The sequence below is a fragment of the Marmota flaviventris genome, chromosome 15 (assembly GCF_047511675.1).
Source record: "Marmota flaviventris isolate mMarFla1 chromosome 15, mMarFla1.hap1, whole genome shotgun sequence".
NCBI classification, from domain to species: Eukaryota; Metazoa; Chordata; class Mammalia; order Rodentia; family Sciuridae; genus Marmota; species Marmota flaviventris.
Genome location: NC_092512.1, coordinates 37,834,573 through 37,849,522, shown reverse-complemented (window position 1 = coordinate 37,849,522; position 14,950 = coordinate 37,834,573). Strand labels below are relative to the sequence as shown.

General features: G+C 36.6%; 1 protein-coding gene across 1 annotated transcript in view; it reads right to left on the bottom strand.

The window, feature by feature from the left end:
- Positions 1-14,950, bottom strand: part of Stk3 (serine/threonine kinase 3) — a 324,266-nt gene that overhangs the window by 272,198 nt on the left and 37,118 nt on the right. The window contains exon 2 of the mRNA XM_071602220.1: positions 477-557. Within this exon, the coding sequence (XP_071458321.1) occupies positions 477-557 (81 nt within the window). The remainder of the gene's footprint in view (positions 1-476; positions 558-14,950) is intronic.

The window sequence follows — 14,950 nt, the reverse complement described above, 5'->3', positions numbered from 1 at the left end:
TACCACATAAAAATGAATAAATGAAATACAGGTATTGTGTACAACTACAATGGAAAACATTTTTTTAAAAAGACACTCCATTCATATCTACTATTTACCTTTTCCCAAATAAATGGCCCTAACTGTGCCAAAGAGTTGGACCGATGTCACTTGCCTAACAAAGTCAAAATTGTTCAAGCATATTAATGAGCATGCCTATGAGATGAACTAATAAATCTTTTTGGAAATCACTTAAAAGCACACTTCTAGCTTTTCTCACACACATACACACACACACACACACACACGAACAGCTTCTCTGAAAGATACTATTACATAGTCTAACACAATCTGATCTTTAAAATTCCATATTAATTGCCAGATATACTTGTTATACACAGTCAATTCAAACAATATACTCTACTTGAAAGATTAATATAGTTTTTATAACAGTTATATAATTATCTAAATATTACTTTCATATTTTTTATACTTACCCTTCTCCAAGCTTCTCTAATACATCAAAAACTTCTTCAGGCTGCTTAGTCAAACTGTCTTCACTTAGCTTTTTTAGCTTACTGAAAAGGAAAAAAAAAGAAATGTTTTCCTTAAGACCTCTTAAAATATTTTTTTGTTTTTAATAGGCAATATAATCAGATGGCTTAAAAATCAATAAATATAAAAAGGTATACAGTGAACATTCTCCTTCTACACTGTTTCTCGTGTACCTAGAAACATCCCAAAACATAATCTTTTTATTAGTTTTTATGAAACTTTAATATAAATATGAATATGTATTTTTAATTCTACTCCTTTTGAACATACATACTATTTTTTTCTATTATTTCCACTTAACAATATAGCATCATGTGTCACTTAACAATGGAGATACATTCTGAGAAATGTATCACTAGGCAATTTCATCACAGTACGAAATTCATAGAGTGTCCTACACAAACAGATAGCAGAGACTATTAAACATAGAGATCATTTAGTCATACATATAAATGGTATGACTTATTACTACTTGAGCCATGATGAATAAAACAACATCGGAAAATGATATAATCAAGAGACATGGTCAACAGGAGACATGAGGTTGCTGTCAGTATAATATGGCATACAGTTTTACGCTAAACTTCTTTTTATAAGTAGAAGTATACTCTAAAATAAAAGCCGGGCGCAGTGGTGCATGCCTATAATCCCAGGAGCTGTCTCTAAATAAAATACAAAACAGGGCTGGGGATGTGGCTCAGTGGTTGAGTGTCCCTGAGTTCAACCCCTGGTGCCAAAAAAATAAAAAGTAAAAAATAAATAAAGTAATAAAAGTATAGTATAGTAAATACATAAACTGGTAACATAATCGTTTATTTTCATTAACAAGTATTGTATACTAAACATTTGTATGTTATTACATTTTTATACAGTTAGTGTACAACAATTTGTTTACTCAAGCATTGCCACAAACACGTGAATAATGTGTTGTACTATGAGGTCACAGTGTCTATAATGTCACTAAGAAATAGAAATTTTTCATCTCTGTTATACTCCTGTGGGACTGCCGTGACATATACAGTATGTCACTGACTGACACATCATCATGCAGCACATTGACCTTACTGACAAACAAGCATATAAGCATAATCATAATAATAATTTCAAAATCATTATTATAATCTTATAGTAATTATTAAAATTGCTGATTACATCATATATTTTAATTGTAAGTTATATAAATATGTATATGTATAGTAGTCCCTCTCCATATCATATTGCTTTCCACAGCTTCAGTTACCCAAGGTCAACAGGAATACAAACATGTTAAATGAAAAAGTCCAAAAATAATCAATTCATAAGTTTTGAATTACACACTACTCTCAGTAGCATGAAGAATTTCACCTCCAGACTGAAGTGAAGAATTTTCACTTCCAGACTGCGAATCATCCCTTTATCCAATGTACATATGCTGTGTATGCTACCTGCCTATTAGTCACTGAGAGCCATCTTGGTGACAGAACAAAAAGTATATGTTCAAATAAAAATTTATTTCTCAGGCTGGGATTGTGGCTCAGTGGTAGAGCACTTGCCTAGCATGGGGGGCCCGGGTTCGATCCTCAGCACCACATAAAAATAAAGGCATTGTGTTGTGTCCATCTACACCTAAAAAATAAATATTTTTTTTAAAAAGTATTTCTCATAGTTCTGAGGGCTGGAAGTCCCAAGATTAAAAGCCCAAAAGATTTGGTGTCTTGGGAGAGTGTACTTTCAGATTCACAGAATGGCATCTTCTTGCTTCTTCCCAGGGTAGATGGAGGAGGCAAGGGAGCTTGTTGGAACCTCTTTTATAAGAGCACTAATTCCATTATGGGGATGATCAGGATCTAATCACCTCCTAATATCATCACCTTGAGGGTTAGGATTTCAACATACAAATTTAAGGAAAGACACATCTAGACTAAGTATCTTGTGTCTTCCTTTTTCTAGGCAGCTAATTGAGTGACTTGTCTAAGATTACACAGTTAATTTTTGCAGAGCCAAAATTCCAGCAGCCGTAATGTCTTTTTCTTTTTTTGTTTTGTTTTGTTTTGTTTTGTTTTTTGTGGTTTATTTTTTTTTATTTTTTTTTTATTGGTTGTTCAAAACATTACAAAGCTCTTGACATATCATATTTCATACAGGTTAAACCAAAAAACAGTTTAAGATGACTCTAATTATGCAAAGTATCATCACCATGGAATGAAACCAGAAATCAATACCAGCAAGAAACAGAAAAATCCACAAATATCTAAAACTGATACAACTCAATCTTAATCTCTTATACAACCAACAAGGAGAAAATCACTAAGATTTAAGAAAAATCTCAATACAAATAAAAATGAAAACACATCATACCTAAGCTTATGAGATGGAGCTAAAGCAATACAAAGAGGAAATGTTATAGCAGTAAACACATGAAAAATGAATAAACAAACTTACTTTAAAAATTAAACTTAATAAGAAAAAAAGGAAGGTAATAATGAAGATGAAAGAAGATATAAATGAAATAGAAAACAGAAAAAAATAAATTCAACCAAGAGTTAGTTTTTGTTTAAAAAAAAAAAAATTAACCCACCCCTAGTGAGACTAAGAAAAAAAAAAAAAAACAGAAAACTCAAATAACTAAATTGGGAGCAATACAACTAATTGCACGCAGGAAAGGATAATATTAAGAACTATCCGAGCTGGGCACGGTGGGGCACACCTGTAATCCCAGCAGCTTGGGAGGCTGAGACAGGAGGATCACAGGTTCAAAGCCAGCCTCAGCAATGGCATGATACTAAATAACTCTGTGAAACCCTGTCTCTAAATAAAATACAAAATAGGGCTGGGATGTGGCTCAATGGTTGAGTGCTCCCAAGTTCAATCCCCAGTACCAAAAAAAATTAAAAATTTTTAAAAAGAACTATCCATCAACAAATTAGATAACCTAGAAGAATTGGATAAATTCCTAGAAATATATAATCTACCAAGACTAAATCATGTAATCATGAAGAAAAAAAATTACATATGAAAAGTCCTGTAATTATTAAAGAGATTGAAACAGTAATCAAAAACTTTCAACAAAGCCCCAAGAGAGTTATATTCACTGGAGAATTCTATTGAAAATTTGAAGGAAAATTAACATCAGTCCTCCTCAAATTTTTCCTAAGAATTCAAGAGAAGGAAAGATTTCCATATTCAATTTGTGAAGACAGCATTATTCTGACACTAAGACTGGACAAGGACTCAAAATCACTGTTATACATACACTAACATGGCTAAAATTAAAGACCAATTCTCAGCAAGGATATGGAAGTAGAAGATCTCTTATATGTGGCTGTTGGAAATGCAAAAGTAAATAGCTACTCTAGAGAAGTGTTAGCATTTCTTCTAAAGTTATACAACCAAAGATTTCCACTCCTAGGTGTTTATCCAAGGAAAACAAAAATACATCTTAACCAAAGACACAAATCTTCACAGGACCTTATTCCTAACAACTAAAAACTGAAAAGAAAAAAAAATCCAAAGTCCACCAACTGGTAAATGAATAAACAAACTATGATAAAATCATTACTGCTCATCAGAAGGAGCATTTGTTTTATGTATATTGTACCTCAATAAAATTAACTCCGCAAAAAAGTATCTAGACTTAGTGGTAAGGAAATTACTGGTGATGACAGCAAGAACAATTTAGTGGAGCTGTGAAGGCGGAAACTAGACAGTAATTGTGGGAAGCAGTGATGTGGATCAAGGTGTCTGATAGCCTTATTGTTGTGGTGTACTTGCACTGGAATTCTCCCTGTGCAAAAGTACAGGGTTAACATTTGCCAGTTACTATGCCAAGGGCCCTGGGTCTCTCTGGGCAAACACCCAGGGATATCAGTTCTGACCTTGAAACTCAGATGCTGACTCCTTGGGATAGAAGATTCTGAGCATAGCATGATAACCCTAATGTCTCATCCATGCTGTGACCTACAAGCCTGCCTGCTTTGCAGAAACTTTCTCATAAATAAACTTTTGATGATAAAACTGATATAAATAACATGTGGAGCCAGGTCTGGGTCACTGTTCTCAATCAGAGTTCAGTATCCCACTTTCTCTCTAAATGTTTATGGGTTTTTCTTAATCCTCCATTGCCCCTCGCTGGTAAAAGGGCACCCAAACAAGGACCAGACACAGGGGAACTTCTCTTTGATGATTAGATGAGGGGACAATTCTGAAGAACACAGTCATTTTGGGAAAGTAGCACAGTACAGTCAGGTGTAAAACATGGAACATATAGAATCCAAAGAAAGGGATCTCTGTGTTGCTTTGCTTAAATCAAGGAAGACACAGTTGTCACAGATTTTAAAATTTGTTACTAAAATTAAGCCCTGCTTTCCTAAAGAAATATAGAGACATAGAAGAGACTTAGTAAAAACCCGCATGATAGGTATACAGCTGAAGACACAAACAAGGCACCTGTGGCTACTTTTACTTTATGGTCTTTTGTGTGAGACTCTCTCAACCCATCTCATGAAAGTGTGATACAGGAGATTGGGGTTGTGATTCAGTGGTGGCCCGTTTGCCAGGCATGTGTGAGGCACTGGGTTTGATTCTCAGCACTGCATATAAAAAAATAAAGGTCTATCAACAACTAAAAAGAATATTAAAAAAAAAAAAAAGAAAGTATGATATGGCCGGCTTCTGACATGATTCCTGGCCTTAAAAACACCTATAATGGTTATAAACTGTTAACAACAAGTCCGCTGCTGACAGCACCTATCCCTCCCCCACTGGAGCCCTTGCCTCCTTCGAGTAAACAGGAACTGAAGGCAGGGAGTCTAACCAGGACAAAATTAAAATTATGAGTATACAGATCAGCACTTTGTCACTGCTGCAACAGAGTCTCCAGACAAAACATAAACTATAGCACCACACGTTAAGAGAATAATTTTACAAAAGAAGAAACAGTTTTAACAATAGCCATGGGGCTGGGATTGTCGCTCAGTGGCACAGCGCTTGCCTTGCATGTATGAGGTACTAGGTTCAATCCTCAGCACCACATAAAAATAAATTAAAGGTATTGTGTCCATCTACAACCAAAAAATATATTTTTTAAAAATAGCCCTCCTTGCTTCTTAGTTTCTTTAGATCTCTTATCTCTCCTAGACTTAAGATGTAAATTACACAGCTTTCAAGATTACAAGAATTATAGAAAAATCAGTTAAGACAAAAGGAGAAAAATTGTCCCCTTTAAATTCAAGCCACTTCAGCTTGGCTACTGATCTTGTTTACCTCTAGTATTCTGCCACACCACTTTCCTAACAAATTCCTCCCTAAATGCTATAGCAAAGAGAAAAACAGAGTGAACTGACTCTAAACTAAGCTAAAAGTGCACTTTGATTTGATAAAGGTGTTCTACATGATCTTTTACTAAAGTATTGTGGTCTGTAATTTTTTCTAGAACTCCTGTTTTTTAAAATTCTCTATTTTTGAGTTAATGGTTTTATGGCGAATTCACATTTAATCTTGTGCTCCTAAATCAATGCATTTTTCTGATCCATGTTTACACTTTGTCTTTGTTCAGAGACCAATTTTTCTAGGGTTACCTTTGAAATACAATAAAAAAAATTCTTTTTACTAAATCCTAAAAAGGACATAGACATGGTGATGTTGGGGGTAGATCTGATAGCCATCAAGGACAAATGTTAGCTGTTTGAACCTTTGCTTTCAGTGATCATCCTGGCATTTCCAACTGTACAGGCCTGCCCTATATTTAAGTCATAATATAAAAGTCTGATGAGCTCTATATTAATTTCAAACAGGTTAAATCTAATAAAGACTTAAATAACATCTATAACATTGTCTCCTACCTACTTTTTTTATAAAAAGTTATAAAATCTTTGTTTCCTGTTTATTTTGTGTATGTGTGCACACCTGTGTATTATGTCATTGAGTCTACATATGTGCTTCAGTCTATATATCGTGTACATGGTATCAAAATTGGCATATAAATGAGCACTCATAAATAAAAATTTAAATAAGAAATGGATCCAAATATTTTTTGGTTTATGTGGCTTAAAAAAAAAGTTCAGTTTGGACTGGGTAAATAGATAAAAAATAAAGATGTCTTCAAAATTACTAACTCACGTTTTTCTACATGGTTAGACAATAAAGTGTTGGTTTCTATAAAATGCCTAAGATGTAACATCGATTACTTTTAGGATTTTTCTTTAGCAAAAAAAAAAAAGACTAGCACTGTTAACTATATAGATTTGCATCTTGGCTTATGTAGTTAAAAATAAGTAAATTAGATTCAGCACAAATGAGACTTTCATTTTCTTTGTTTCTATGTCTTCACCAAAAACAAGGTTGTTAAGAGTTAAGATTCAGGCTGGGGATGTGGCTCAGTGACAGAGCGCTTTCCTAGCACATGTGAGGCACTGGGTTCAATCCTTAGCACCACATAAAAATAAATAAAATAAAGGCATTCTACAAAAATATTTTTTAAAAAAGAGTTAAGATTCTATCAGGTTTGATTTGTATATTAAGAGTATAAAAGGATTAGTTGGGCTAATCCACATGCCTGGCAGGTGACTTTTGCTAATTTTTCTGGCCAAGTAAAAAACTATACATCAAGTCACTTCCAACTGCTTAGCCACTTAGCTACAGAGCTAGACCATCCTCCAGAAGTTAAAACTGATAATTCTCTGACTTATACCAGGTCTCCTTTTCCACAGTTTTGTAATAAAATCATATTGATCACTAAACAGGTATCCCTTATAATCCTCAAGGCCAGGCCATTGTAGAATGAGCTCACTTGTCCATTAAGTTACAATTACAAAAACAAAAAGGGGGAGATAGACCCCCACAAATTGTTTGAATCAAGCTCTGTTTAAAATTTTTTTAATTGTAATGCTGAGGGCTGTGGTTGTGGCTCAGCAGTAGAGTGCTTGCCTAGCAGTGAGTGCTTGCCTAGCAATTGCAAGGTCCTGGCTTCAATCCTCAGCACAAGAAAGAAAAGAAAGAAAGAAAGAAAAATCAAAAAGAAAGAAAGAAAGAAAAATCAAAAAGAAAGAAAGAAAAGTATTGTGTCCAACTGCAACTAAAAAATAAACGTTAAAAAAATTGTAATGCTGAAGGTCACACTGCTACTGAGTGACACATGACTCTAACTGCAACAGGCCTGACAGTGATAATATATAAAACCTATATAATAAACCTATATAAAACATATATAATAAACGTGTGGGTCCAGCTTTGGGTCACTGTTCTCAATCAGAGTTCAGTCTCCCATATGATCTTGCTTTTCTCTCTAAATGTTTGTATGTTTTCCTTAATTCCCCATCACCCCTCGCCAGTTTCTGAATTAACAGCAGCACAGGTCGTGGCAGGCAATGGCTTGGGACAGTGGATAAGTGAAGAAGTAGAGATTATGAATCACTCTACAATTAAGGATTCTGGAAAGGATAGTAATTGTGCAGACATGCATTTGAGAAAGATTACAGCAAAACAACAACAACAAAAAAACCCACACATGAAATGTTTGAGCAAGTTTAAATGATATTTGGGATGAATTAGTAAAGTACAAGAAGGGTGAAGCTACAAGATGACAAAAGAGACAATGAGTAAACCCTGTCCCTGAGACAATGAATAAACATATGTCCAAAGCATATGTGATGAAACTGCTTTAACCTCAGAGTTGTTAAGAACACCTCTCAAGATTATAATAGTACGAAAGGATAGGCAGAGTTACAGATAAGACTATAGGTTGGTGGGAGCCAGCTGAGGGGTTCTTTCATATATTGGTTTGTATTGTTTTATGAAGTAAGAGAATTATTTTATCTGTTGTAAGGAAGTTAAAAATCTCACATTTGAAGATATATGACTATATTTTAAATAGCCAGAGTACAGAGAAGAAAGAAAGACCTTAACCTCACAAAGGTTAGCAGGATTACTAAATAGAAATGCAGGCCCTGTTGAAGGTAAGAGACCACAATTATAAAATGACAATCTTTGAGATGGTGTACTTTCTTTACTGTTGATCCAAAATCCCAATGTAGGCAAAGAGAGTAATCTGTCCAGAGTTAGAACTTTACCAGGCAGGTGCTATAGAAGAACAATGAGATAAGAAAGTTAAAAATATTGAAAAAAGAATGGTTGAACAATAACATCAGTCAGAGACAGAAATAAAAATATGGGGTGAGGGTGGAGACTGGGGTCACAGCGCAGTGGGAGAGCACTTGCCTAGTATGTGTGAGGCACTGGGTTCAATTCTCAATACCTCATATAAATAAATAAAATAAAGGTCCATTGGCATCTGTGTGAATGAATGTGTGTGAGTGTGTGTGTGTGTGTGTGTGTGTGTGTGTGTGTGATTTTTTTTTAAAGGGAGGAGGCTAATGAGCAGGGAGAAAAAATGAAGTGCAAAGATATTATGTACCAGAAAAAGAGCACAGTCCTATCAGAATTAAAAAGCCATCTCTTAAATTTTCAAAAAACAAAAATTGACAATTGTGCCTCAGAAATCAAAAATGCTTCATGTCCTTCAAACTTAAAAAAAAAACAACTCAAGTTGAACCACAGTTATGGAGGCAGCATTATTATTAACAATTCTCTTTACTAGTAAGTGAAAAGTAACCTAATCACTACATCCTTCCTCAGGAGTTATAAAGTTTGCTTCAAAGCAAGCTCATACTCTGGCTCACTTTAAACAAACAAATCATAGGTTCCCCCAAATTAATCCAGTAAATACAATGAATATTTTCTATTAGTCCACAGATCTTATTTTCTCAGTATGTAAAACAATTGATATGTCAATTGCCTAATTTAACTTAGTCAAAAAGAGTGTCTCTGGGGCATTTACCAAGTGAAAACACATGATTTATTTTGGTAAACAATTCATGTTTTATGTCATTGTGTCTTTATTTCCTCTTTCTCTTTCTGGTGTTTAAATGATCTCTTCAGTTACAGTTTAATTTAAAATAATTTTTGTATTGTCTACTTTTAAAAATCTTTGTAGTTCAAAAAATTCTCATAATTAAAAGTAGTCTAGAGATTCAAGATGGGGAGCTAGGGTAAGGCTGCATTCCTAGTCTCTCTGTGACCTGAGATTCAAGTAGGATTACTGCAACTCTGCAAGGTGGGTCAAAGAGAGATTGCACTAAAACTCAATACTGGACAGTCAGAGTGTCTTGGACACTCAGAAATTTGGGTACATTAAACAAAGAAGAAAGAATATATTGAACTCAAGCCTATTGCAGCAGCACCGGTAGCGGCACTGGTTCAGCACAGAAGAAGGAAAAACACAGAGAAACACAACAAACAGATAGATTTAGTACAGAGACCCCGAGATCAGAAGAGCTGCATGCCCTTAGCTGATCCAGAGGCTGCACTATACACTGGGCATAATGAGTGCCCCATTTTCCCAACTGGCTATAGAGAGCTGAAGTGGGGGCCATCCTGAGGTGGCCATGCTGCAGCTGCTGCTATGGAAGCTAAGAGATCCAAGCAAAGATTTTACACAATCCTCACATGTATCTGCCACAGGACCTAGGGTATACTCAGAAGAATGAGAGTAACAAGCACAGAGAACATATACCCAGGTGGGTTTAAGTTGGAAAAGCAAAACAGAGCCTAACTCATTTTCCCCTGAGTCTGGTGGCTCAAAAGACCAGCTGAAGTAGGTTGAGAATCTGAACAGGAGTATGAATACACTCAGAGTCTAAGACCAAGAAGCCTGGAAAGTCTGTGTTCATGGGCAGGAGAGGTGATGAAGTACTGGCTCCCCTGCCTCATGAATAGAATCCTTTGGAGGGCTCCTGAGATCCAAATTCCCAGAAGAGATCTGCAATTGCCAGTCCCTAGGATGTGTTGATCTAATCTTTCCAGATCAATCAGAACCCAACAAAACCCCTGAAGCCTAATTAGACCCAGCACCACTATCAGAACTCCACTCACAGAGCCTAATTAGAATAAATTATAATCCATGTATATATGTCAAAATGCACTCTTCTGTCATGTATATCTACAAAGAACACACACACAAAAAAAAAGAACTCCACTCACAGAACTCTGCAGCACCCCAACATAAAAATACATTGGCCTGGACTGTGCAGGGAAAATTTCAGCTGACAGTACTTCCCATCTCTTCCTACCTTTACTGGAAAGAAGGAAAGCTGAGAATTTTTTAACTCCAACTGGCAACTTGGTGAGCAACACAAAAAGAGGGAGGGTTTAACAACCCTCAGCCCTTGCTCTCCCACTCATTACATAACTCAAGAAGAAACAGAAAGACAGTCACACAGACAGTGATTATCTATTCTCATTGACTATTTTGACGACCCACGTGTAAACAATTCCTTTTCATTAAGATTTCTTTCTTTTTTTCTTTTATTTTTATTGTTTTTGTGTGTGTGTTTATTGTGCTGACTGATGAATGAACAGATATACATATATTTGTTTCTCTTTATCATTTTAAATTTTCATATTTTTAAAATGTAGCTATTTTTCTTGCCTTTTGAAAGTTAGGGCTTTTGATTAGCATATTTTGGTTTTGTTTTGCATTGTTTTTCATTTATCTTTTCTCTTTCTCTCTTTTCCTCTGCTAACAGTCAAATTCTAGGTTCTTTCACTTTGCTACTTCTTTCTTGTCTTTTCTTATGACCATCAGATCCTACATCTCTTCTGAATTCTCTCAGTTCACTTTTTGAAACTGGAAACTCTTTCTACCTTCCTATCACTTTTCTATTAATTATGTTCTTTACCATCTTTTAGCATTAATTGGCTTATATAACACTGGTCCCCACCATTAATAGTGTTGCAGGAAGATGACGGCGAATAGAGTGCATCGCCCCCATGTACCGCGTCACTGCGCAGGTGAATAACGAGTTAAAACGGCCAAAAGCTATCTTGTTAGGAATTTCCAGCAAAATTCCAGGCTGAGTTCTGGGTTTGAGACGAGGGAGAGAAACAGTCCAGGTCTGTCCTCCACACTGGACAACCCACCGAGGAAGCCAGCAGCCACCATCTTGGAGGGCTGACATCACCATCTCCAGTTTCCGACAGATCGCAGCAAGTATAGCGATAGAACAGGTGTGTGACATTTAGCCCTTCTCACATACAGCGGGGAAATCGCATAAAATCTCTCCCCGGCTTTCCGGGGGCATGAATATCAGAGTAAGCGTGAATAGAGGCGTGGGGAAAGGTAAAGGTACCTGACCTCCAACTCCCCCCTCCCACCAGCGGCGAAAAGGAAACCTGTCTCGCCAACTCTCGGAGGAGGGGCTATCGGAGGGAATCAAAACAATAAGGGGCGGGTTCCCAATACCCTCGAGCCACATCCAGGAAACTGCAGGCCCAGAGTATAGCTTGAACTGCAGAGAGGTATCACACTGGGGAAGGCCTGTCTGGCAGGAGATGCGAGGAGACTAGAGTCCAGGAATAAACCTAAGCTAACAGGTTTTGAGAGACACCAGGGTGGGGAGGAGGGAGCGGCCTCACACGGATTGTTTCCTACAGCCGGAGGGCAAAATCTTGGCCCAGAAGGCAGAGCACCACCTACTGGAAGCGAAGAAAATAGAAGCCTAACAGTGCCTTTTTTTTAAATTTTTTTAATTTTTTAATTTTAATTTTTTTAATTATTTTTTTAATTGTAATTTTTACTTTACTGCATTTTATTATTTTTTTATCATTTCTTTTTCTTTTCTATTCTTTTCTCTTTCTTTCTTTTCTCCCTCTCTCTTTCTTGGTTTGCTTCCTTGCCTTTTCCCCATCTTTAATCTTAAGCATGACCACCCAGATTACGTATAATTTACTAAATGCAAATAGATGAATACTACGAGTCGGACTAAAGTCCGCCTAAGCCCTTAACTATCCACAAGTACTCCTGTCTATTCTCTTGTTAATATCCGCCTGCATTTGAGCAACCCCCCAAAGAAGCTAACATATACTAACCTCCATACCATCAAATCGCCCGACCTTAACATAAAATCCTAAGTTCAAACCTCAATTCTCTATATGCCATCAAAATCTGTAGGCCTTTAATGAACCTAATGAATTTACCTTAAATCACAATTAAATACAACATCTCTAAACATTGTCTCCCAACACAAAGGAGAGATATTGGAACTATAAAAACCAAAACAAATTAAAAGGAGAAAACAGAAACACAGCAGTCAAACAGAGTTGGAAAGTAACGTGAGCACCATGAAAAAACAAGTGAAAAAAGGATTACAAACAATGCAGGACAACTTAAATTCACAGGAGAACCTAGAGGCATCAGAAAAATGGACAGAGAAAGAACTCAAGGCATACCTAACTCAGATGGAATGGAATCTTAGAGATGAGACAGCAAGTCGAAACAATGAAAGAATACTTTGAAAACAAATTGCATAAGCAAATTCAAATTACAAAGAAGGAACTCTACCAGGAGATAGAGATCCTAAAAAAAAATCAAACAGTAATCCTAGAAATGCAGGAAACCATAAACCAAATTAAAAACTCAAACGAGAATATTACAAATAGACTAGATCAAATACAAATCAGAACATCAGATAATGAAGACAAAGTTTATCAACTTGAAAAGAATATAGTCAACACAGAAAGGATGCTAAGAAATCACGAGCAATCCATCCAAGAGATATGGGATGTCATAAAAAAACCAAACTTGAGAGTCATTGGGATAGAAGAAGGTATAGAGGTTCAAACTAAAGGAATGAACAATCTATTGAATGAAATAATCTTAGAAAACTTCCCAGATATGAAAGATGGAATGGATTGCCAAATCCTGGAAGCCTACAGGACCCCAAACATACAAAACCGTAATAGACAAACTCCAAGACACATAATTATGAAGATATCCAACATACAGAACAAGGAGAGAATATTAAAATCTACGAGAGAAAGGAGGCAGATTACATTCAGGGGTAAACCAATTAGGTTAACGGCTGATTTTTCATCACAGACGTTGAAAGCAAGAAGATCCTGGAACAACATATTTCAAACACTGAAAAATAATGGATTCCAACCAAGAATACTGTATCCGGCAAAATTAAGCTTCAGATTTGACAATGAAATTAAAATATTTCACGATAAACAAAAGTTAAAAGAATTCGCAGCCAGAAAACCAGCACTGCAAGGCATTTTGAGCAAAACACTACAAGAAGAGGAACTGAAAAACAGCACTCAAAACTAACAGTGGGAGGTAACTCAGTAAAGGGGGGGAAAAATAACCAAAGAGGAAAAACTAGCCATATTAAAATAAATAAATAAATAAATAAGCATGACTGGAAGTACAAACCATACATCAATAGTAACCCTAAATGTTAATGGCTTAAATTCACCAATCAAGAGACACAGGCTAGTAACCTGGATTAAAAAAACAAATCCAACAATATGCTGCCATCAGGAGACTCATATGATAGGAAAAGACATACACAGGCTGAAGGTGAAAGGTTGGTAAAAATCATACCATTCACATGGTCCTCGGAAGCAAGCAGGAGTGGCCATACTCATATCGAATAAAATCAACTTCAAACCTAAGTTAATCAAAAGGAATAAAGAAGAACACTATATACTGTTAAAAGGAACCATCCACCAACAAGACATAACAATTATCAATATGTATGTACCAAACAATGGTGCTGCAACGTTCATAAAACAAACTCTCCTCAAGTCCAAGAGTCAAATAGACCACAACACAATAATTATGGGTGACTTCAACACACCGCTCTCTCCATTGGACAGATCCTCCAGACAAAAGCAGAATAAAGAAACTATAGAACTCAATAACTGTTGAGAGCCACAGCCGAAGGGGCCCCAGCAAACTTCCAGCTGCCAGCAAACTTCCAGCTGCCGGCTGATGATTGGCTCACAGCGGCCCCAGCAACATCTAGCTGATTGGCTCCTCTGCGGTGATGCTCATTGGGCTGATTCCCTGCCCTTTCAGACCACGGAGCTGCTCATTGGGGGACTTTTTTGGCTCCGCCCACGTGACCCAGCCAATCGGCCTCAAGAGCAAGAGGATTGTGGGAGGTGGAGAGAAGCTTGTGGGGGAAAGAGAGGCTTGTGGAAAGCCGGTGGTGGCAGTTGAGGCTCTGAGGGTTTTTCCTGAGAGGCTGTTTTGTTTGGCGTGTGTGGTTCTAAAAATAAAGTTAGTTTCTTTTGACAAGTGGCTCCTGATTGTGCCCAGCCAGACTGCAGCATTTGGTGGCTCGCACGGGGAGCGACTGAGGGTAAGTGAAACTGCTCACCCCTGAGGGCAGGGCGAGAGGATGGGTAGCCATTTTAAGATTCCTCTTTTATTTTGCTTCACTTTTGTTTTAAGTTGCCTGTCCCTGGAGATGAGTGAGACGGAAGAAAAACCGCTCACATCTGAGGAAAAACTATTTACGTCTGAGGAACAGATAGGGAGAAAGGACGGATGCACATGTCAGGAGGATAGAAAGGCTATAATGACTTTTTATTGTTC